At 43.1% G+C, this 24931-nt stretch overlaps 1 protein-coding gene and 1 long non-coding RNA gene across 2 annotated transcripts; one reads left to right on the top strand and one right to left on the bottom strand.

Annotated features, from left to right (window-relative positions):
• Nucleotides 1–218: 218 nt before the first annotated feature.
• On the bottom strand, nt 219–6264 carry ECHDC3 (enoyl-CoA hydratase domain containing 3). Its single transcript, XM_059847514.1, has 5 exons — nt 6116–6264; nt 5908–6029; nt 3651–3748; nt 2610–2810; nt 219–1129 (listed from the first exon to the last, which is right to left on the bottom strand). Exons 1-5 carry the CDS (start codon nt 6241–6243, stop codon nt 800–802), a joined length of 879 nt encoding a protein of 292 aa, XP_059703497.1. The 5' UTR covers nt 6244–6264; the 3' UTR covers nt 219–799.
• Nucleotides 6265–15324: 9060 nt separating this feature from the next.
• LOC132328133 (uncharacterized) lies at nt 15325–24221 on the top strand. The gene is made up of 3 exons (XR_009486699.1): nt 15325–15419; nt 16743–16776; nt 23937–24221. It is a non-coding gene; the product is annotated as an uncharacterized LOC132328133 (long non-coding RNA).
• The last annotated feature ends 710 nt before the right edge of the window (nt 24222–24931 follow it).

Raw genomic sequence — 24931 nt, forward strand, 5'->3', positions numbered from 1 at the left:
TTAATAAAAAATTCACCTGGAGGGCTGCAACTGGTTACCCAGAGGAGCATCTGAACCCCTTTTTTTTGAAGTTATCAAGTCTTTAAATCCATGGCTGAACTGCTCCAGTGCAGGTAAAAGCCCAGCTTTGAGCACAACGATGGACTTCCCAACAAACACACCAGCCTGAAAAGTACAGCTGGGACAAGACACTGCCTTTCACCCCAACCCATGCTCATCCTCCCTGCAGTCAACAAAACTCCCTAGAGCTGGGAGCTGAACTGATGGTGGAAAATCAGGATTTGTGGGGGACAAGCTGCTGACAGACACAGTTCACAGGAAGATATGAGGAGCAATGGACAACTGTGTTACAGGCTTCTGTCTGCAACACTCTAACAGTTCTGGAATCCATTATCATACCTACTACCATCATCTCTGGAATGTGTCCAAGCCCTTCAATTCTCTATTAATAACAATAAATAACAATTCTCATCCTGAACTATGGAGGGGAGATGCTGAACAAGGTGATCTGAGCTCCCTCTCAGCCCCTGTGACTCCATATGTAACCAGAGACACGTTAACTGTTTTTTGCAGCACTTGCAGAGTTACTTTTAAAACCACAGATTAAATTCACTGCTATCAGAGAAAACCCATCTTCTTTGATTTTTCTTAACATTTATTACATACTTAGAGTAAATTTATTTTGTCTGGCATTTGTAAGAAGAGAAATTTAACCTTCAGCAAGAATAAAAATATAGTTCCCAAAGGCAACTGCGTGAAGAATCATAAAGCACAGCTAAGGTTTGTTTAGAGACAGGACTCATTTCTTCTCCTCCTGAGAGTGTGACCAGACAGGTTTACGCTTCTGAACAAAGGCTTCAATGCCTTCCTGCCCATCTCTCAAAGTCAAATTATCTACCATGACCTGAGTAGTTATTTTGTAAGCAGTGTCAAGGTCCTGGGTTATCTGTCTGTAAAAGGTGGCCTTCCCCAAGGCCAGGACAGATTTGCTGCTTTCACATATCTTCTGAGAGATTTTCATGGTCTCTTCTTCCAGCTTGTCTTCTGGTACCACCTTGCTGACGAGCCCGTGCATTAAAGCTTCGTGGGCAGAGAGAGGTTCACCCGTGAAAAGCATCTCCAGTGCCACCTGAACAAGGAAAAATATTGTAGTAAGTCAACCCAACTCAGTGCTTTGCTTTGTTTTTGGAATTTCAGCCTCCTCCTTCAAGTACAAGTTATTCTTTTCACAAATGATTTAAGTATTTTGGTCTTTTAAGCCAAAAGACCTGTTAAGAGGTCTCAGCAAAGAGAAGGACTGAGCCTAAAACTGGACTCTTCAAGCCTGCCCACTGCTTCCAGCTATCCTAGGCTGACAGCCCTGGGTTTCTTTTCAAAAGCCCACAATCTCTAGTGATTGCTGTAGGAATTAAAAGAGAAGCGGATCCATCTACAAAGTCAAATGACTGAACTTGGTATTTTAAGCTGGGCATATGTGCAGTTTTTGAAAACACCTGTCCTAGTTTTAAGTTTAGTATGAGTGGCTTTAAATATGGACTTTTTATAGCCACATTATTTCAGTCTCCTGCTGCTTCCAGCATCTGGTGCTTGAGGTTTGAGACTAAAAAAAAAAATCCCCCAAATACTCAGAGACTATTCAATGCTATGTATCAATAAAGTTTTCCAAGACTCCTGGAGCAATTGACCAATGCCCAAATTATAAGAGCTTATCATCCTCAATTAGCATCTTTGTTCTGGTAGCTATAAAAAATGGCAACTTCTTTTGTTAAAAGGTAAAAATTACCAATTCTGGGAACTGTAGGAAATATTCTTATTGCTTTGAAAAGTGGCACTGAGAACAGTATTTCCCACACATTTTAAAAAGGTAATCCTACAACCTAGAAATACTAACTCAGAAACAGCTGCAACTGCACATGAGAGCAGACTTGGAAAATCCCCCATGGACTCTATTTGAACAGAATGTCCCTGCAGATGGGAAATTTCAAGCTGAAGCTTTTATCCAGCAATGGGATGTGTGCAGTTCAGTCACTGCATCTCAGCAGAGCCCTGCTGCGCTTGGACCATATGCCTGCATGAATCCAATTGGCTTTACAGGTTGTATTATTTTTTATGCAGTGAGAGATGTGCAGCCACAATCAGTAGGACATAAAACAGGAAGACACTATAGGAGGGTTTTAGATGCTATTTAAAGCATCTTGATCTACAGCCAGGCAGATCCTGCTGGCAGTGAAATGTCATTGCCTGGCAAGAATTGATGCCTCAGTGGGACTGTTATCCTGAACTTGCAGGGGTTTCCTCCTCAGGGGAGAACATCATTGGCTAAAGCCCCTGAGCTGTCTGTTGGAAAGGAAAGGGATTGCTGAGCTGGTGGGCTGCTGGGACGAGCTCGTGCTGGTTGGAGTCACATCAGTAGAAAGCTGCCTTTCCTAAACAAGAGTTCACCCTTTATTATTTTTCCCAGTCCAAAGAGTTATGGAGATGCCTTTTGAAATAAAGTATTTGGAATGTTGCACTGCAGGAAAATAAAGTTCAGGCAATGGAACTGAAACTCCTAACATGGGAACCAACTTTATGCAACATTATGAAGAGTATCTGGAAAGGAAGCTTACCTTTCTTGGAAGAGATCTGCCCAAGGCCACAGCTGGTGTGGAGCAGAACAGCCCAATGTTTACTCCAGGAGTAGCAAACTGAGATTTCTCACTTGCCACTGCGATGTCACAGCTTGCCACAAGCTGGCAGCCAGCTGCTGTAGCCAGGCCATTTACTTTGGCAATCACTGGCACTGGAAGCTTCTGGATTAAAGTCATAACCTGCATGCACAAAAGAGGGGTCAGTATGAAAATTCAGGATGACACAATCCTGTTTTGGAAGCCTTCAAAAGTACCTTCCTCTCTCTATTTACCAAAAAAACCCCAAACTGTTGGATCTTGGTTCCTTTCTGATGAAAGGATGATGAAGGGCCTGTGGATTTCACACATGGCTTTTACAGCATTCCTTAAATACGGGCTCAGCAATGTCTTAGAGATCATTAGTACTGCAGCAACTAGAACAAAAGGTTTCAAAGTACTCACTGTTGTCACACTGAGGAGGATTAGGGGTCAAATTCTAGCTCCATCACTATCAAAAGGGATTTTGCCATTTCTCCAAAGGCTCTAGGATTCCCTTTAACTTTACCACCTCCCTGACCTGCGTCTTTAACAAGAACTTGGACAACCAGTGAGTCAGATCTTACTGTCACATTGTCTACTTGTTTAAGCTGATCCTGAACTTTTAACTAAATAAATGCTGGGAAAGAACATTTGATCACAAGTGATTTGAAAGTGGTTATCCCTAGACTTCTAGAAAAGACTGATTTGCCCAAATAGCTGCAAGGAACACTGACTGGCTAAACTAAGGAACACACCCCGACTGTGCCCATTGTTGGAGACACGCCCATTGCCATTCTAGCCCTTCTAGGTACATGTAGAGAAATCCAGAGCAAATATAATTTCACCAGGATCAGGCATTAAAATAGCAGAGCAGCAAAAATCAAGGAATCTGCAGGAATAATCTGTACTTTAGCTAGCAGATGACCAGTGCTGTCCCTCCTTAAACCAATGCTTGCTCTTAACAGCAGGCAATGGCAGAGACACTCAAGAAGAACTGCTTACCTCTGCACATAGTTCAAATACTTGGGAATGATGCTTCACATCATCTTCACTTGACAGCTCCTTTAAGTCATGGCCGGAACAAAATACAGGTCCTTTAGCTGCAAAGAATTTCAGGAAAAGTCAGTCTGAAGTAATAAAGAAATCAGGGGTTGAGCATATCAATGTCCCAGCTAAAGGGATGTCAATGACACGTCAATGTTCAAAAAGGAGTTTGGGGAGGGAGTTTTGAACAGAATTGCAGAATGTTTCCTTCTGGGTTTTATGGTAACTTTAAATTGCTGCAATGCAATATTATTTAAGCACAGTAACACCCATTACCACTTTTCAAGGTCTCATTTTACTTCCATTACACTTAACTCAGTTAAAAAGAATGCACTTCACCTCTGAGCCCAGTTTTGTGTAAGGATGTTCAAAAACAGCTCCTCAGTACATCACAAGCTTATCAGCCGGAGCAAGGCTGGAGTGCTCTGCTTTCAGACTGATAAATATACTTAGTCCACTTATTGTACCCAGAATTAATTATTAACTTTTGCTAAATAAGCATCAGTATTTTTCCTATCACGGGGCTGAAGGTCACAATGGAAAAAGAAAAAAGCTTATTCTGCTACAGGAGAACCAGAAGGGTTGTTGGAGTGTTTTCTCCACTACTAAACTGTCATCTACAGAAAACCCCCAAAAGCATGTTTAGGGTTTGGGCAGCAAAAGAGGAAGTTTCTGTGGAACCAAACTTTGGATTTGCTAAGATCAAAACACTTGATACAGGTACACAATCTTTACAACAGCTTTCCTTTGTCATGAGACTACCTGCCACTAGAATGAACCAATGTGATGCTTTCCAGTCCTTCAGAACTTCTCAGATATTTGAATGGCTGTGACATTTCCAGCTACACCTATGCAGACAAAACCTTACCTATGGATTTGTTTCTTATGAACCAGATTACTGGGACACAATCTATCCAGAAATAAGCAGACAATTGTCAGTCAGCTCATGGGGTTGGCAATATATATCTGGAGATTAATTACATTAATTTCAACCTCATTGAGGAATCCACTGCAAAGTCTCTGTTAAAGGCCCAATTCTCTGAGGAATCTTTTATTTTCTTGCAATTTCTTCTTTTGTGTTTTATTCAGCAGGGGAATTAGAAATAAACAGGAAAGTGCAATTTCTAAAAAACCCGAAAGCAATTGTGCTCACAAACTCCCAGAGCACTGTACTCCCAAAGAAGAGCCTTCAGTGTTTTGCAAAATTTCTAACTGCTGTTTGAAATGAGGAATATGCATATTTAAACTCACCCCTGTGAAATCAGCTCTCTTCTACTCTTGTGTGTGTGCCCTAATACACAGAGTTTCCCCCTATGTATAGGAAACAGCATGATCCTAAATTAATAAACCAATTTATCTGAGGTGTTTGGAAGGGGGGAAAAGGAAGGTTATCTTAAAATAGCAAGAGGAATAAAAGATGGCTTAAGTACATCCCAAGTCTCATTATCTTTAAGAACTCTACAGCTTAATATGTAAATGAAAGGAAACTGTAACAGGATCTGCGAGAGGCTGTTTTACATCTGTGGGTTGTGGGTGTCTGTGGTATTGATATTGCAGTCTTTCTTTCACTGGAGTGTTTTTGAAAATAGTTCTAACAAACCAAATGATGAGGCTGATCCTGGCTCAGAGCAGGGAAGCAGAGCACTTGATTTGCAGAAGCCTTGTTTTTCACTATGGTCTATACCTGTCAACAGGGCAACAAGCACCATCCTACCTTTGCCTGTTCCTGCACAAAACCCCTCTGTGGGGATGTTAATGCTTTACTTCGGTAACTCTTAGAACTTTTTTTTTGTTTGGCTTTTGTTCTGTTTAAAGTATTCCTTCCATACAATCTCAAAACCAATTAACCCTGACCCTAGAATGCCGAGTGTAAACACCTCCATACCCCGACTGATTTCAGTGCTAACATTTTGAAACGTGTTAACGCTGAGACATGTTGGCTAAAACCAAAAGCGTAACAAAACCCCAGTCAGTCGTTAGTGCTGAGTTAAGAATGAGGAATTAAGTACAGGAGAGAGGAAGCTGGGGTGAGTATAGAGGAAGAGCGTGACAGGGAGGACTGCCGGGCACTGACAGCCGCGGGAGGCCACGGGGGCATTAGGGAAACACACAGGTCCCTTCCCGCCCCGTTTCCTGTAATTCCCAGCGAGGTTTGGGTTTCGGCCCCGCGCTGGCCGCTGTGTGCCCGTGCCCGCCCGGCCGGGTGCCGCGGTACCCGCGATGACGATGACGCGCAGCTCCCGGCTCTTGACGTCGTGCAGCAGGTCCCGCCGCAGGCTCTGCAGCATGGGCAGCGACAGCGCGTTCCGCCGCCGCGGGTTGTTCAGGACGATGGTGCTGCAAAACCCGTGAAACACAGCGGGGTTACGGTCACCGAGCTCCGAACGCGGCCGCGTCCCGGAGCCCCCGGCGCCCCCGCTCACCGCACGCCCCCCGCCTGCCGCCGCTCCGTCAGCGGCTCCGCCGGCGGGGCCTGCCCGGCTCCCGCGGCCGCGGCGCTGCTGAAGGCGGCCGTGAGGCGCCTCGGCAGCCGGCACAGCCGGGCAGCCATCGCTGCGGGGTCGAGCCGGGCAGGGGCGGAGCGGGCCGGGCGGGCGGAGCTCCGCGGCACCGGGGTTGGCAGCGCGGCCCAAGCCTGAGCCCGGCCTAGTGCTGCCGGGGCTCAGGGTCATAGAATCGACTGGGTTGGAAAAGACCTGTGAGAGTATCGAGTCCGACCTATGACCAAACAGACCCTGTCAACCAGACCATGGCACTGACTGCCACGGCCAGGTTTCCTTATACAGCTCGAGGGACAGTGACTCCACCGCCTCCCCGGGCAGCCCCATTGTCCAGTCACTCTTTCTATGAAGAAATTCTTCCCAGTGTTCAACCCAAGCCTCTCCTGTCACAGCTTAAGATCATATCCTCTCGTCCTGTCGCTGCTTGGCTGGAAGGTGAGCCTGACCCTCCCTCACCTGGCTGCACCCTCTTGTCAGGGAGTTGTAGAGAGTGAAAAGGTCCCCCCTGAGCCTCCTTTTCTCTAGGCTGAGCCCCCCTCAGCTGCTCCTCTTCAGACTTGTGCTCCAGCCCCTTCCCCAGCCCCACTGCCCTTCTCTGGACACTCTGCAGTGCCTCAATGCCCTTCCTGAGCTGAGGAGCCAGAACTGGGCACAGCACTCGAGGTGTGGCTCAGTGTCCCTGGTGCTGCTGGACACATCATTCCTGGAACAGACCATCCACACAGAGCCTCCCTCGGTCCTGCTCTCAGACGTGACTCCTGCCCTGGAAGGCCTGGGTGGGCAGTGGTATCATTAATGAGTAGCTGGGGTGTTGGAGAGCACTCAGAAATAATAAATAAATAATTTCTTCAGATTCCACTGAACACTTGGATCTGTGACCGTGGGATGGAGATTAGGACTGTGCTGAGCAAATTTGTCAGTGGCACTGGGGTGGGATCTGTCATGACAGAGAGGACAACGATGTCATGCAGGGAAAATGACATGGTTTTGAGGCTCTGAGTAACTGGCATGACATGACATTCAGTTCTGCAGGGCTACGTGGGAGCCAAGAAAATCATAATTTATTTGCTGGGAACTCATCATCTAGAAATTGTAATGAGAAATGCCTTGTATGTTCTAATTGGTTCTACAGAGTCAGTCTGTAGTCCATAGGATGTATTCAAGAACAAAAAAAGGCAAATGAGATTTTAAGAGGTGGTTTGGTGATTTTAAACTTCAAATGTAATTTTAAAATTCAGAGTATTTTAGGGACTTACAGGTACACTCACAACTCTTCCTGAATATTGCTTATGCTTCTGGTCACCTGTGTTCCAGAAGTCAAGCTAAAAGAGAGGCAGCCCTGTGGCTGAGGCAGCTGGGGAACAATCTCATCTGCCAGGAGATGCTGACAAGCCAAAAGACCAAGCAGCCTTTATCCACATGATACAGGTACCCTAAAATGGAATAGATTTATGTCCAGCATGTGCTCCTTGTAAGTGTAAATCTGTGCTCCTGCTTCCTATGTCCCTGTTTTTGTGAGTTGTTGCAAAGTACTTGTAGGTTCCCAGAGGTGTCTCCAGTTTTTGTCAGTGTCTGTTGAACCCCTGCAGTTTTTTTTACTGTAGTGGCAATTGAGGCTTCTCAGTTGTGAGCATCAGCCTCATAAAAGAACCATTTGAATTTTGTGTTTAGTAATATATTTACTTACACAGATATTAACAGCCTAGTGTGGAGATGCACTTTCTGCTTACTGATTTTATGTTGCCTAACACAACGACCCCTCAGATTCCTGGGCTTTGTGGCTCTACAGTAAGAGGCACAGTAGGTTTATGTATATTTATTTACATTTTTCAGTGTTGAAGGTCACTGTCAGACCTGAGAGCTAATTCTGCTCTGGGCTTTCCCCACATGACCATTTTCTTTTTGTCAGGGTTGTTTGTACCTCATGGTCATTCACTGAAAAGTTCTTCCAAAATTTACTTTTAATATGCAGTAGAAATTTGCAGAAAAAAAAAATTAAAATTCCCATTTAGAAGCAAATGAGATAATTTTATATAGATCTCAGCAGTTTCAAAGTCCCTGCTTGGTTTGGCAAAGGCCAGCACACCGAGAATCCAATGTGTGTGCTGTTCTGGGAGGTGTTCCCAATCCCCTGAAACTCTGACCACTGACCTCTTTCAAACTTGGGAATACCACCTGATATTTTTTCTTCCAGTTCCTTCTCTTTCTCTATCTGCTTTTCCCTTTTCTGTCCATTCCAAGGAAAGAGTATTTTTGCAGTCTTCTCCCAAAAGCTTATTTTTTATATAGTGTTTCCAGCTTTCTGGAAATTCAGTTCTTTTTTACTTTGATTGACAACCTCATGTTTCCTTTCACACCCACCCCCATTACAGATTGTTTTTTGGCTGCAGTTTCCCCAATGCATTTAGGGGACCTGCTGCTGCCTTCTCTGAGAAAGTACTGAAAAAACTTTCTGATTTCAGGCAGATTTGCTTTTCACAGCATTTGCCAGCAGCATTGTGGTTATGGCTGAGCTCACAGTTTCAACTGGAGACAGACAGAAGCCAGGATTGCAAGTACCAGACAGGGCTTTTCTAACCTTTAGCTGTATAGATCCTCATAAAAAATAAAAAGGGAGATTACAAAGGACATGACATGACTTCATCCTTAGATAATTCCAGAAACTATCAGGGTATCACACTGTGCAGGAAAAGATGTTTTGAGATTCAAGTGTGCTTAGCTGCTGTAAAGCCCTCTGTGCTCTCCATTGTGATGTTTCTAGCTAGCATGCATGGACAATAAAGATACAGGATCCCTTCCTACATGAAGCACAGGTATTTATTTGGGTCTTTATTTCCTTGGCTTTCAGCAAGCCCAGATGGGATAGGAATCTTGCAGGAGCACCTGCTGCTAAAAATATCAGGTCCACCCAGGGCAAAGGCAGATCTTATTGGAATGCAGCTGAAATGTAAAATACATCCACATACACATAGGTAAATTGGTAAATTTATCTATAAAGACATTCCTATTAATTGGAATGCTATGATGAAAACTTGGTACTATTTTATGGAACATGAGACAGACACATCCTTAGCAGAGTTTCATGCAAATTATTTCTTGTGAAATGTTAGCATTCCCAGAGGATCTTGTGACCTGATTTTCAGCACTGCTGAAGGCATTCAAATCCCACTGGGATCCAGAGGGGTTTGGCACCTTAAGAACTCAAAGACTGCTTAATTCTGCTCAGGTGTGTAGTAGTTCCAGGATAACAGGGAGAGCAGGGTCCTGTTCTTGCACCCAGGCCAAGGAAAATCATTTATTTCCCTGCTTTGTAAATTCTGCTAGCAAAGAGATAGACTAGTGCATCATGGTTTCTCTGATGTGGAACCCTCCAGGACTGACTAAAGAAAAGATGAAAAAAGATCTTACATTTTTGTTTCCATTTAGCAAGGGTTCTGAGCTGAGTCCCAGCACCACAGGATGGGTGCTGTCTCTGTAACATTTTTATTGTGTCCTTAGACAATTTGTGTTTTCTAGATTGCTGTTAGGATAGAAATAGCACAGAAACTACAGGAAAATACTTAATTGTGCTGGGATTTTCTAAGAGCATGAAGCCCTTTTATTCTGTCCACACCTCAAATTCTCATGACCCTGCTACCAAACCTCCTTTGAGTCCTAGCCCTGGATTTTTTTCTTTGAAAAGTCTGGGAAAGGTAATTTCTATATCAGCCTTCTCTTTATAGAGGCTCTAATTACTAATTATGAAGTAGTAATTAAAAAATCAGTTACAGGATTAATAAATAGAACACTATCAGAAATTTTAGCATGTACTTTAAGAGAAAGTTATGTTTAAAAAAAAAATTATTCTTCTGCATTGAGAATTTGCAGCAGCCTATGAACCAGGCAAATCAGTCAGGCTGCCAGTCAGGCTCAGATCAGGTCCTTTGCTGGCAGTACTGCTGCCTCCTGCCTTTACATTTAGCATTCCTTCAGCAAACAATCCAGTGTCCTGTTTGCTCTTGACATTAAACATAAAGCTCCCAGAGTCATTTCTGCTGCAATGTCTTGCAGTTAATGCTCAGAGCTGTTTCCCAGACACTGTGTGGCAGCACTGCTCCGTGTAATGGGTGCTTCTTATTTTCCTTTCTGCTTGTGAACCAGGTGATCGACCAAAGCCCTTTTGTCACTACACCCATTCCTGCTCCTCTTCATTTGCTCTCTTTCTCTCATCCTTCCCACACTCATCTTTTATCCTATATTGTCCTCCCTTTTAAAGTGATTTCTATTTTCCTGGCGTTAACATTAGATTTATTTTTTGTATGTGAGATTCTTCAGATGTGAACAATGGCCAGCATTATAAAATATATGAGGCTATAACAAGCTTGGAAAAAGGTGATATTCATTCCTTCCCTCAGAGGATCAAACCTTAGGTTCCCAATTTAGATACTTAATCCTGCAAGGCTCCCTACACAGCCAGTAGAGATGTTCTCTCCCCTGCAGGGCTGAGCAGTGCCTAAAGGAGCTGCCTGCTCCCAGTGCCTCTCCAGGCTCCTCCTGCTCTCCATCCATTGCACCGGTGTTGGGGTTTAATCCCAGCTGGGCATCAGCCCCGGGCAGACACTCCCTCACCTTCCCCAACAGGTTCAGGGAGAGAGTCAGAAAAGTAAAACTGAAGAAAGTCATGGTTGACATAAAGACAGTTCAATTGGTAAAGCAAAAATGGTGCACAAAGCCCAAGGACTTCATTCCCCACTTCCCATGGGCAGTCGGGTGTTCAGCCATCCCCCAGACAGCAGGGCTCTGCCAAATGTAACAGTGACTTGGGAAGACAAACACCATCACTCAAAATGTCCCCTCCTTCCTTCCCCCAGTTTTACATGCCAGGCATGACCCCATATGGTCAGGGACATCCCTTGGGTCAGTTGGGGTCAACTGTCCTGGCTGTGTCCCCTTGCACCCCTGGCCTCCTCACTGGTGTGGTGGGGCGAGGAGCACAGAAGGCCTTGACCTTGTGTAAGCCTTGCCCAACAATAACAAAACCATCCATGATGCATCAACTGATTCCAACACAAATCCACACCAGCCCCATACTGGGTACTCTGAAGAAAACCAGCTCTGTCCCAGCCCAAATCATCAGTAGGGAACCAAAGCAGACTGGCCTGATGCCTCTTGCACGGCATGTGAGCTTTCTCCTCACCCACATGAAGGTAGAAATACTGACCTAAACCCAGGGATGTCGATGGAAGAAGGAAGTACCAGAATCCTCTCAGCCTCATGATTCTCTAAGTATATCTCAGGATTCACTTCCAGATGTCAGTGCCTCTTTGCTGTGGTTACAGATAAAAACATTGCTGTGAATGAAGAGATAAATTGTAGCTACTGTCTGGGACCAAGAGCAAAAATTTGCCTAAGTTGTCCATACTTGGGAACACCCTCTATTGTGGCCTGGTTTTGCTCCAAGCCCCTTCTGCAAATGACAGTTCTCACCACAAAATGGCACCCTCTACCCAGCTTGTCCCTGCCTCTGCTAGTAACTACTTTACTGTAGCAAAATACATTGAATTTTCTGCACTCTTCTGGTTCACCTGTTTCTTGCTCCTTGGCCAATTTTCAGCTAGTTTCATTTTCTTTAAATCCTTTTCATCTCATTAGAACCATCATATAAGAACCAGATAAAATAATATTTTTTCAATTAAATTGGATTTTTTTCAAATAAGACTTCCAGACTCTTAAAAATGAGCATGAGAATGACAGAATCCTAATAGTTAATGGTTCCTTGGCACCACCAGCATCAGAAGCTGCACAGGGATAACACAGACAATATCCACCTTGGATAGGAAAGTTTATGAAGTCCCAGAAAAAATTAGTTCAGTCAGGAACTGAAGCCAGTCATGTCCACACCACAGTGGGGCAGGAAAAGGAGAAGGGGGAGGTTTTTATGTGTCCTTTCAACATTTCTTGCAAGGGGCTCGACACAGAATGCTGCTCATTACTGGGTTGGTGGTGACTTTCATATCTCAGTGGTGTGTATTCTACCTTAACTTACACTTATCTCCCCGGTGCTGTGTCATACCTGGCAGGACAAGGAGCCACCAGGGAAGCTGCCAACTGCTCGTGTGCATTTTCCTTATGGAAGGAAATGCCGGACTGCATGTTGGGCTCAGACCATCCAGCTGGCCCTGATACTCTCACCACACACTTCCATCTTATCAAGGCCACACATGTTAAATTCACAGTGTGTTGGCACAAAGGAAGGGGCGATGGCCTGATCCAACACAGCTGTCTGATACTGTGGAGAAACATCCTGTAACTCTCTGTGTCAAAGTGCTCGCAGTTCCTGTTTCCAAGCAGAGGAAGCAGTAATACAGAATGAGCAAAGAAAATGATTCTGTCTTTAGGAAATACTAACCCACAAATTAAAAGGGGCATTTTTATAATCAAGAATTATTTTAGTTTTGAAGGAAAAAGCTTCAGGAAATTATGTCTGCCAGTCCCCTGGATCTGTCAAGGAGATTGGAAGAGATGCTAAAAGTTGTCGGAAAGTCATTGCTGAACAAACAGACAGAAATGAATGCCTGCCCTGAGGAAAAGGCTGCAGCCCAGGCTCAGTGATGCTCTTTCTGGTGTGACCTCCTGACCAGTCCATGGGTGTGCCAGTTGATACACAGCTCTCAGAGCCAGCCCTGCTCTCGCCCAGCCAGGAGCTATGGGCTGTGGAAGAGAGCTGAGACACGGGGTGTTTGTGTTTGTGCCACATAGACACACTGGAGAGAGGATTTACATACATGGGGAAATTCAGGTGATTGTAACAGTGCATGACAGAATAAAAATAAGCTGTAAACAGTGTTTTCTAGTCCTGTAGTTGAAGAAAGAACCTGAGTTGATCAGATAAAAATCCCTGACACTCCATGTCGCTTGCCCTCCTGCTTCCTCCCCTCTCTTCAGTCCTCCTCACCCTGAGCAAATGTGGTGGGAAGAGTGCAGGCTTTTGGCAGGTCAAACACAGGAGTGAAGCCAATGAAGTCTGAGACTTCTCTCTAATGTGAGGTGGTAATTTGGGTCTCCAGTCTCAGTCTGGCCTTCGGTGTTCTTAGGAGAGGTGGATACCTAACATCACTGAGAACCCCAGCCTGCAGTTAAATGTAGCAGGAGACAGACAGTCTGATCCTATTTCCACAGGAAACCAGGCTAAAATAACCTTCACAATCTTGTTAAACTCCTACATTTAAAATGACGCCGTTGTTTTCATGAACAGCCTCCTGCACAACAGCAACACTACCGTGAACTAGAGATTTTCATCATTATCCATCTGTTTTATTGAAAGCTGAACCAATTAGTACTGGAAAGATTCTTAATATGGCAATGGACTTATCAATTATCAATGAACATTTTAATGAATTAATCCCATTAGTGATTTTTTAGTTTCATTTATTTTTAACAGCTGACTGACTAGTTTATCTTTGTTTTTATTTTTACTTTTTCATTCCACTTGTATGAGAAATTTGGGCTTGGGCTTCACAAGACAGCAGGAGAGATGTACATGCTGATTTCTCCCTCTCTTTTCATCAGAGGCAAGGAAATCAAATGCTTCCTTGATTTACATCCTGCTTAATCCCACTGACATTAATTTACCTAAATCTGGGTACATGATTTGTTAAATTAGACCTGTACAGTATGCAAAATATGAGGGTTTGGCTAGGTCTCTTTGAAATAATGTAGCTTAATTTATCACTTATTTTTAAACATGGCCACCTGCTTTTCTCCTTCATCAGTGTTTATATGCATAGTTCTGGAGGAGGCAAAAGAAGACCATTCCTAAGTAGTAAATTTATTAAAATTTGGACTTCAGTGATCCTTGTGGGTCTCTTTGAACTCAGGATATTCTATGATTTTTTAAAAAATTTTCCCCTTGTTTCAGGAGTGCCTTTTGTACTTGGCATGTTCAGCTCTGGCAATTTGGGTGCCTTGGCTGACACTACTATTCCCAGCAGGAAACCTTCAGGGAGATGAACAAAACATATTTAGACATCTGAAACAAATGAAATAGGATTATATTAATTAATTGAAGCTGTGAAGTTTTTCAAGTTCTTCATGTTTTTCATGAACATACAGATTTGGCTGTTGACAGTGGCACAAGGTTTCATTTGAATTGCTGAGGATGGAAGAGTTTTTGACTTTGCAATCCCAGTTCAGTTTGAAGCTAGTGGCTGGATTCTTACAGATTTCACTGTCATCAGGTTTCCATCTGCCAGTTTGCTGGACCTGGCACAGCAATTTTCAAGCACTGACACTCGTAGCAACTCATGACAGTTCATGTAAGACCTACTTTCAGCTTTGGGATGTGCAGTGCCATCAAACTGGATTGGATCTAGATGATCTTTAAGGTCTTTTCCAACCAACACATTGTGTGATTCTTTGATAATATCATCAGTGCAGTCTCAGAGCCACAACAGTAGGAAAAGGAATTTAGACAGCACCTTCAATCCCCAGTGCTCCCAAAATTACAGAGGTACATAATTGCACAACTTTTTGATACTGAAAGACCAACTACTTTTCTTCAGTTCACATTAGCACTAATCAGTTGTCTAGATCTGGACCAATCCATAGAAGTGAAATCACAGGGACTTTAGGGAGGTAGTAAATCATGCTTATTACACCAGTGCCTAAGGCTGAGAAAGTACAAAGCTCTCCCCAGAAGACACTGTACTTCCTGCTCCAAAAAAGCTCAGACCTGGAGAAAAGCAGCTGAATATGTTTATAAAGTGAAGGCTGCAATTTGAGAGCAAGCACACAGTACCTTGGTGATGGTTAGAGTTGGTTTGAGAATACAAACAGAAAGAGGAGAGGAAGGAGAAAAGACACTGAAAAGAGGATTGTTGGAGTAACAGTCCCAGGAGTGGAATGAAGCTTATGTAAGAGATTTTGAGCACGGGGGCTGGAACAAACAACCAGTGAATGTGCGTGAATGTTGAGCCAGCACTGCAGAGGGGCTCTGGGGGTGGCTGTCACTCCTGCCTTGACAGCTGCTCTCAGGGCTTGCTTCTTCCCCATCTAAGAGCTGGTTCCCCCAGAAATGGGGATTGTTCTCAGTATAGGTGTGTGCCAGAGTATTTAATTTCTTTTTTTTTTTTTCCCTGAACTTCCTTTTTAAGCAGATTTAAGGAGTGAAATACACAGAGTACACAGATGGATATTTGCAATGTTATGTTGAAAATACTGCTCCAGATCTCAAGTTTAGGAACGAAAGGTGGGTATCCACATGCTAAACTGGAGAAACTCTAATGGTGGTTTGAAATGAGATCTGGCTGCTCACAGCTTCATTGATGAGATGTTTTGATACCCCCTTGTTTCTTCTCTATATCAGCTCTAGGTCGCCTCAGGATGTGACCTGTGCTGAGGGAGTTCTGTAACACACTGAGCTCTCTGTCAGTTTCTTCCATCTGCTCAAGCAGGGATTAGAATTCGTCTTGAGGAATCCCCATTTTCTTTTTATAGCTTCACACTGATTCACCATGAGAAGGGGTTCGGTTATGAGGAATGTTGCAGGCTCTGAACTATATCCTGCTCAGCTGCACACCTACAGCTTCCACTCATTTGTAAAAAAAGACTAACATGCATGCAAGAGGGTAATTTGGTTCTGTTCCTGTTATTAGACCTGCATGACTTGATATTACTCAGAAATAGTTTCTGGCTTTTGGACGCCTGTTATTATCATTAGAAGTCTTTACTACTCTTTGTAGGAAGGGGCAGGCTTTAGATGAAGAATAATTCTCCATATCCTCAAGTTCTACTGTTCCCTTTCCAGTTATGTCCAAACATGACAGCTGGAACAAAAAAGCCAGTCTCCTTTCTTTGTATGTGCAGGTAATTTGTAGCTGCATTCTGTCCAAAATTACAAATATACAAAAAAATGTGGAGGTTTTTTTGACCTATTTCTTTGATCCAATTCCCATCCCCCAAAAGGAAATCAAGCAATGTCCAATCCTGCAATAAAAACCATAAAGAACAAAGGATTATTTTAATGCATTTTTTAAAAGTGTACTTACTTAAAAACTTTAGGTGTAGTTGATGCAGCTGGGGGTAGGAGAATGCAGTGGATGAGCCCATCTCAGTGCCCCTTCCAGCTCTGTTTTCTATGATAATATGATTGGGAAGAGGATAATTATCAGCAATATCCAGTGTGAACACAGGAGCAGATTTGAAGTGCTGCCTGATTGCTAGGTATTTGTCTGACACTCATTGTCATTGCATGACAATGCTTTAATAAGCATTGAAAATATTCCATTACATAGACCATCTCTGGCAAAAATACACTGTCTGATGTTTTTGCTCTATATAAATGCCAAGTGTTTAACACATGGACACAAACCTGTAAACCCTTGATTCTTATTTCCAACAGAAATACCAAGAATCTTTCAGTTTTAAGATTCTTTAAGAATCTTTAATATAAAAACTTTCTTTTCAGTATGGATGAACAATGACAAAGGGTGGTTTTTTCTATTCAAAAATAGATAATGACCTTATAATCATGAAAAGGACTAACGAGACTGATCTTTTTCTTCAAATGCAGATCCTGTTCTGGCACCTGAGCAGCTGAGTAGGAGGTAAGAGTATATTTAAAGACTAGACACCACACAGAGCAGATTCCTGTTTGGATCTTGTACTGGTTTATACTCAGTTCTCAGCACTTCAGATTATATTTTCCAAACACTTTACTCCTCTCCATTTACTTCATCAAAGTCATTCAAATCTAGATTTTAAGCCTGTGTTTCTACTGAGTTGTCTGGAAGCAGATTCATTTACCTAATGTAAAGGTGAGACTCAGCACACAGATTAAGACACCTAAATTTAGGTGTCTGCACGTAGGTGCTGACCTGTGAGGTGGCAGTGGAAGCTCCGGCGGGGCCAGGAGGCACCGGGGCTCGGGGCTGGTTAGCTTGAGAGGGCTCCAGACTCACTCACTGGGGATCAGATCTCAGCAAGTACTTATGGAGCAATGCCCCAGGGTAACCAGTGAAAGTCTGGAGAGTGGGGCTTAGAGTGCCATCAATGCAGTCACCTGTAAGGGTTGTAAAATGAGCTGCTTCATGCCCTCTCAAACCCTTTGAGTGCCCTCTAGCCCCCAGAATGGGAGCCCTGACACCTGGTTTGCACACAGGCACATACACTGTGGACATAAGGACCTTAACCTAAGGTTAAGTGAGATCCATCCCACCCAAGGAAGGGATCCTCTCAGCTGACTTCATACAGGAACCAGGCTGTAGAACAGAGTTCAGAACTCAGGATAAGCCATCTCACAAAAGCAGCGGTTAGATTACACCTCTGGCCCCGTTTGTCTATGGCTTGCCTGGAGCCTCTGCACATACCAGGCTCTTCCCAGCTCTTTCACAAAGTCTAGACAAGAAGAAAAAAATATTTATGGACAATAAGGGTGTGGGGGTGTGGCCAACAATTCCTTCTTCCCATGGAAAAGACCTGGGGGTGACTGATGCAGGACACAACATGATTGTCCTTTTCTATCTCAATGCAGCTGTTTCAGAACAAAATTATAAAGAAAAGGCTGATGCAGCTTGTGTGACAGATTTTCCTGACTGTGTGGAAAGTCCAGGATGTATTTTAGGTGATGCATTTTGTGTCACTTAATGAACTGATACCGTAGCTATGTTTGCCCTGCCAGAGGATTTCTAAACTCTTTGTACCAACTAATTTTAGTTGAGAGACAGTACAATGAACTTACTCCATTTTCTGCATTTTCCCAAATTCAGATTTCACCCTTTATCTTAACTGAAGCAGCAGCAGCCCTGTGTATTTTCCATTACCTCCTCCCATGCTTCTAATAAAAATTCAACTATGGGTCAAATCCTTGGCTGGAAAGAGTCTATACAGTCCAGGATCTCCTTTGTATAAAAAAGTTACAAAAACAGGATGTGTTTTATTTGACTAGAGTGAACTTAATGGTCATGGGTCGTTTTCATTTAAGACACATTTTTTTCTCATGGTTTTCAAATGTATTTTGTTTCTTAAATGACAGCAAGAAGAAAATGTATTTTTCTTAGTATTTTTTCATAAGGATCTCAAGGCACTTTGCTGGAAGTAATTTGCTAAATATTGCAGCCTCCCTATATAGTGAATATGTCACTACTGGCCTTATCTGCTTTCTCAGCTTTCAGGCTTATTTCCCTCCAGTGGGAGGGAAGACCTGGGTGCTTTCCAGTCTAGAATTATTAAGAGGACAGAAACACCATACATTTTTATGTACTTTTTTTCCTTTTTTTTATCACTTGTATTTTTCTTCACTTGTCTTCCCAAACGGAAAGCTTGATAATGAATTCTTCTTTTATTTCACTGGCATGTTATTCTTTTCCCTTGTATTTAAGTACTCCCCAGCAAGTCTCCAGTTTGCCCTGTTCCATTCATTCCTTCTGGAAGGGTTTTCAAGTTTTCAAAGTTCACCTCAGGAAGATTTCATAATAAGAACTCAAGGAAAATAATATAATCTTGCTTTAAAACACTTCCTTCCTCTGTTTTGCTGATGAATTATAACAATTCACAATACCATCTGGCCAGCAAGTGGTACAGAACTTATTTCATTGTTTTAACTGTATTTGTTTCTTTTAGTTATAGAGCCCATAACATGAGGATTCCCCTGCTGCTGTTCTGTTCTGTTCAGACCCAGAGTACAACATGAGATCAAGATGTGCCCAAATGTCTGGGCTGGGCTAGAAATAGCCCTGGCAAATGATCTGTAGACTTAGATGGAATTAGAACGTGAGTGCTGTGGTGGAGGGCAAAATGCATGTCTGAATTTTCCAGCTTGATCTATTTCCAAAATCAGAGGAAAATCTGAAGAGAAATCTGACTTTCTCTTTCTTAGGGGGATTTTGTAGAAACTTCTTAAGCTCATAGACTGAATTGAAAAGGGGAAAGGAACCTGTTTTTTTTGAATCCAGCTTTGACATAACTCTGAATAATGGAAATAGAACTGGACAAGACATTTTGAAGAACTTTCTACAGTCCAAGCTTTGAGGAATCTCACAGAACAGTTAATGAAGCTGAGTAGTGCTCAAGCTCAAGACAAGGAAGGACAGCCTCCATCCTAAAACCTAACTGACAAACTAAACATAGTCCAGCTCTAAATTTGATCCCATGTGGATTGGGAGCATTAGTGGTGATAGAGAGGGGAAGTACCACACCTGAGCTTCCTCCCAGATCACCTGCAGCACTCAGTGCATGAGGGGAATGAGACCTCAGGGTTTCTAGGTCTTCCCTCCAAGCACATTTGGAGCACTTGTGAGTATCAGACTTTCAATACATAATTTGAGGCCTAATTCAATGTGGATCACAAGGTGGTGCAATTTCAGTGAAACTACTGCTTCTTATCCTACAGCTGTTAATTTAATTCACTTGTTTGATTTTGAAAGACTGTGAAAATGAAGAATTACTCAAAACAATCTCTAGTGACTATGAATGTTCTTACAGCTCTTACCAGAAGGTGAATGTTATGGTCTAAAGGTACAGAGCACTCAGCAGCAGGAATTCACTGTCTGTCCCATGAGCAGGGGCCAATCCTCAGGGTCAGTGCTGCTCCACACAACCTTGCTGAAAAGTGTCATGCTTGGTGTTGATTGTTTGATATAGAACTTTTTATCAACAGCTTTTTCATATAAGCTGTGGCCAGACAATAAAAGGCAAAGGTCAGCGCCACATTAATGACAGAGGGCATAAAGTTCTTAGAATTTATTTTTAGTTCACCAAACCATTCTAGTGCTGAGGTTTAGATTATTTAAAGCAAACATTGCTGTATACCCAACACATGGTATTTTATCCCATGTTGCCTCAGTTCCACATGCTCATGTCACTTCCATGTGAACTACAGCATAATGCAAAGCTGTGTCGTATTCTTTTAATTTTTACACTGAAGGATTTCAAATGGAACCTAACATAATTAGATTACATGTAATCTCTTCCCATTTTGATCCCATTCTCAAGAGTGTTTGCAAAGGAGCTTACTTGAGTCTTAAATGCACAACTTGAAATCACTCTGACGGAGATGAATAAGAGCAGCATGCTCTTAGGAAACCATCCTGGTGTGCAGGACAAAGCCTCATGGCTTTATTCAGTGAAAAAGGTGTCTCCATGGGTAGTGTCCACTTCAAAATCCTCGACACACAATTTTTTCAACTCCTGCACAAAACCTATAGCAAGTTGATTCAGACTCTTTCCTTATCCATTTGTCTCCTGAATCAACATGGACTCCTATTCATATCTGCTTGTCCCAGGGCTTCCACAGAGCTGTGTGGTTTCTATTCAAGTGTCAGCCACCGAGATAAACTGCAGTTCGAAGGGTTTTCAAAGAGCCATCACCTTCCTGGGAGTACATTAAAAGGGATTATGCATTGCCAGACAGCAAGTCTTGTCAGGTCAGGGCAAAACAACATTTTAAGCCGATTGGCTCATATATCTCAAGGTATGTGTGTCCTTGCACAAATTCACTTTCCCCTCAACCCAGTATTTAAGAAAATCCACCTATCATGATGTTGATCGATCTGAAGTGTGGTCAGATTAAATCCTGTTTATTATCTTGAGGTTACCAAAGGAGAAATATAGTGAATGACTGGATTGTAAGGAAATTTTGAGGAAAAAAGCCTGTTATTTGGTAGTTGATGCCTCACCTTTTAGAAAGCTCTTCCTTGCATAAAAAGGATAAAGCATGTTTACACTTCAGAGGTATTTGCTGAAAGTTTGTGTAGCTTCATCCTGCTTTACAGTCTCAAGCTGGTTTTATTTGCCAAAGGTGAGGGGTGCCTTTATTAGCAATGGTGGCTGTGTGCAGGGACCTTGGCTTCCCTATAGGATGTAACGGGGTGCCTGATGTACCTGTGAGCACACCTTCTTCACCGGCCAGGAACCTGAGTGACCTCATGTCCCTGTGTCTGAGCAGCCTGACCCTGGGAATTGCAGCAGTGGCCCTTTCCTGGGGAACGAACTCTGTTCCTTGTGGGTGTGAAACAGCTTGAGAGTGCATGCCCACCCTCTCGTTGGCTTGTTTCACTCTACAATTGCCATATGGGCTTAGTTAGGGAAAAGATAAGTGCGACAGGACTTTCACTTCCCTGGCAAGCTACTTCTGCAGTTAAGGCTTCTTAGGAAACCTTCATGCTGCTTTACCCCGAACAGGAGGCTGACCCAACACAGATGGCTCAAGGCAGAGGGGGAAGAATGTGTTTAAATGCAAAGCCCGACTTGCATCCCCCACTTCACGTTGTGCTACATAAATTCTACATGAAGCGGAGCTGGGAAAAGACTGTAAATATCACATTGCTGGAAAAAAATTAGTTTGATCTTTCGCAAGGAGCTTTACCTGAACGAACTGAATATATTTCTGCTCCATCAGTCATTCACATTTGTCTTTCTGCTGGTTTCAGCAGCAAATGGAAAAGGTCATAAAGATGTAACTTTTGCGCTACATTAGACAAGTAATTACACCTTTTTCAGGATCCACTAGCACAGCACAGAGTATCGACACATTTTATTACAGCTTCTGTTTTCATTCACTTGTAACTTCACGAAAATGATTCACTTTGAGGCTTTTAAATTTGTTGGTGTCTAAGAAATGATTCTATTTCTGTTAACTTTGAGTTGCTTTTGACATTCTGGTAGTTATGAGTGAGTGATAATAAACTCTAATAGTGACTGTGCTCTGAAAGCTGCCTCTATAAATACTGTCATGAGATTCCTGGTTCCTTGTCTTACTCTAACTCTACATCAGATCTGCACTTTACAAGAATATATCTTTTAGCTACTCTCCTGGAAAATCACAAATAGGCTGACATTTTGTTTTGTTGTGCATCATTGCCAATAAGACCTAACCTTCTGTCTTATCTCTTTTCTTCCTCTGTTTTATGTTCTACTTTTCCTTGATTTGAAAGCTGTATGATTTGATTATAACTTTTCCCTCTTTTTCACCAAATCCTTTTGCCTTCTGCTCTGGGAGCAGGATGAAATCCTGTTAACAAAAATCTAAAACTCAGGTTCAGGCAAATATCCCAATTCATGTTTTAAAGCCCATCCTGTGCTTCAGTTTAGATACAGCCACACATTTTCTTCAGCCAGGCTTTCTGAGTGTTGCATTTGCTGGGCACAGACAATTGTGCACTGTCTAAATACTCAGTGTAGAAAAGGATGTCTGGGAAGTTCTATAACATAGGAGATACAGGTAAGTTTTTGGTGTTGAGATGTTTCTCAGTGCACTGAAAAACTACTTGGTATTAAGGAGACCTTTAAAAAAGGGGTTTTGTACTGTGTAGGTGTATTAAATGTTGTTCTTTGTGTAGTTTTCATAGAAAAAGAATCTTGAAAGTTAAATCAACATATAAAAGGAGAGAGAGATAAAGACATGAGGGAATATTGAAGTAACAGAATAAGACAGAAGGAGGTGAATGGGAAAAGACAAGAAAATGCTAGAGGAGACCGAAAATTTGGGAAAAAAGGAAGGAGAATTAAGGAAAATGTGTCTTGACAAACAGAGGGGACAGAAATAGCTCCTTTCATCAGGCAGCAAGCACTGCACACATTCCAGTCTGATTCCCATGGCAGGAGCTACCAAAAGCAGGAAGAGAGGCCTGAATGGGTGAAACCTGAACCTCAACAAACCAGCAGAGCCTGTGGACAATAGGATTGGCTGAGGGCAAAGTGAACAGTCCCAACCAAAAGGAAATAGTAAAGCAAAGGGCAAATCCTCCTACTTCAAGTCCCACCTGACTCCTGCTTTTAACACAGCCCTTCCTTGGTAATGGAGCATCTCCAAGTGGGCTGCTGCTCCTGTGTGTGTACAGGCAAACCTCTGCCTAAATCATCAGTTCTGCAGAGCTCCTGGAAATGGCAGTGACGTGATCAGGCAAGGGATGGGCTGGAAATAACACCTGAAACCCACCACTTTCATTTTGGGGAAAACAAACAACAGCAAACCCAGCAGGTGGTATAGCAGCTGACTGCATTTAAGGTTATAAAATACTAAAGTTCTGGAGCTGCTTTTTTGGGAATAAAGAAGGGGCAGGGCCACTCTCATCTATTAAAAAAACGGCTTGTGGTCTTCCTGAAGAGATTGATAAAGGATTTAATCCTTTATAAATTGTAAATTGTGCTGAGTTCTATCTGATCTGTGTTTAATAAACTAAAATGAGATTAGTTTATTACTCATATTGCAAATTTACTCCAGGTTGTAATGTTGATCCCTCATTCTGCACCTTTTGTACAGCTCCAGGGCCTGGAGTTGTTACTCAGAGGCACATGGCACTAAGTGGGTGCCTTATCCAGTATGTGGGATGCCACCTCAGAGCTCCTGGTACCCCTCAGAACTCTCTGTTCCCCACAGGCACCAGGGACCCTCCTTCTCTCACTTAGCTGCAGGTGTAGCCCTGGAGTTGTGCCCAGCTCCTTCATGTTAAAGTCATGATGTTCTCCAGCTGTGTTGTCCCAAAGACTCCAAAAATAACTTCTCTTGCAGAAAGAAGGAGCAATTAAATGTTTTCTCTTCCTTTACTTCCCTTGACTAGGGCATGGAAGGAAGTCAGAGCGGAGTGAAAGGGCCTGGCTGGGAACTGTGCTGCTGGGAAGCATTTGGGAAGCCTCTCTCTAGCCTTGGGGAGCACAGAGAGAGTTTGGGGTCATCATATGCCCCCATCCAGGACTGGGATGTGCCCTACTTCAGGATGTGAAGCTGTGTTCTAACCATCTCCATTTTTAAGTCCTGCTTGTTTTCCAGGTTCCTGATCTCCTTACACATTGAGCAGTGGGAGCTGTACCCGATCTGCCAGCTACATGAGTGAACCCCGTCTCTCTGGCCTGGAGAGGTTTGGACATAACGTCATCCCTGCTGCTGTGCCTGGGGGCTTGCCCATAGGAAACTGGAGCAGCATTTATCCTCTAAGAGCTTCCTGTGGGAGTCATTCCTCTTCTCAACTCACATACCCCTGCTGCTAGGACAGAGGTGGGTTTTCCCTCCCAGCTCCTCATCCTCTTCTCCATGCAGGTAAAACCACAGGTTACCCGCTGGGGTGTCCCCTCTCCCTTGAGCAGGGGGATGCCTGCTCCTAAGATCAGAGACTCTGGTCTCTACTGGTAGGGCATGGAAAATTTCCTCTTTAAGCTCCTCTAAAAGTTTTTGGTGGCCCTCTTTAATTGCCTCTCTTAAATTCCAGAAATCCTCCGTCAGTCTCTCCATGGATGAGATGTAGGCCAATAATGGGGCACAGATAGTTTCTTCATGTGTCTGGAGTCTGCCAAACCAGAATGCCCACTTCTTCTTCTCCCTCCTTCCATGCCAACACTCCCAATGACTTGGCACATGACAACATGTTTTGTGTACCCTGGATGCTGACTGGATTATTAGGGAATTGCTTGTTATCTGGAAAGATTATCTCCAGCACAGCTAATTCTCTCAGGCACCAGGTACTTTCCGAGTGTTCCACTTGTCTTGGCACTCTGAAAAGTCTTCTTTGCAAAGGTATTTCTCCCTCACACTTACAAAGAGTTGCCTCCAGAGGTTGGGAATTCCTGGTCTTTTCCTGATCCTCTGGCCAATACCTGCATCCCAGGACAGGGATCCCAGTTGCTTGGCTTCATTACCATCCAGTGCTGCACTGTCGGTCACAATAAGTCTTGCCAAATATTCAGTGATTTACGTGGAAATAATCTTTAAAGAAATAATTAAAATCACTTCCAAAGGGAGGAACTGTTGTAAATTATATCACTTTCCTA

This window comes from Haemorhous mexicanus, chromosome 5 (assembly GCF_027477595.1).
Source record: "Haemorhous mexicanus isolate bHaeMex1 chromosome 5, bHaeMex1.pri, whole genome shotgun sequence".
NCBI classification, from domain to species: domain Eukaryota; kingdom Metazoa; phylum Chordata; class Aves; order Passeriformes; family Fringillidae; genus Haemorhous; species Haemorhous mexicanus.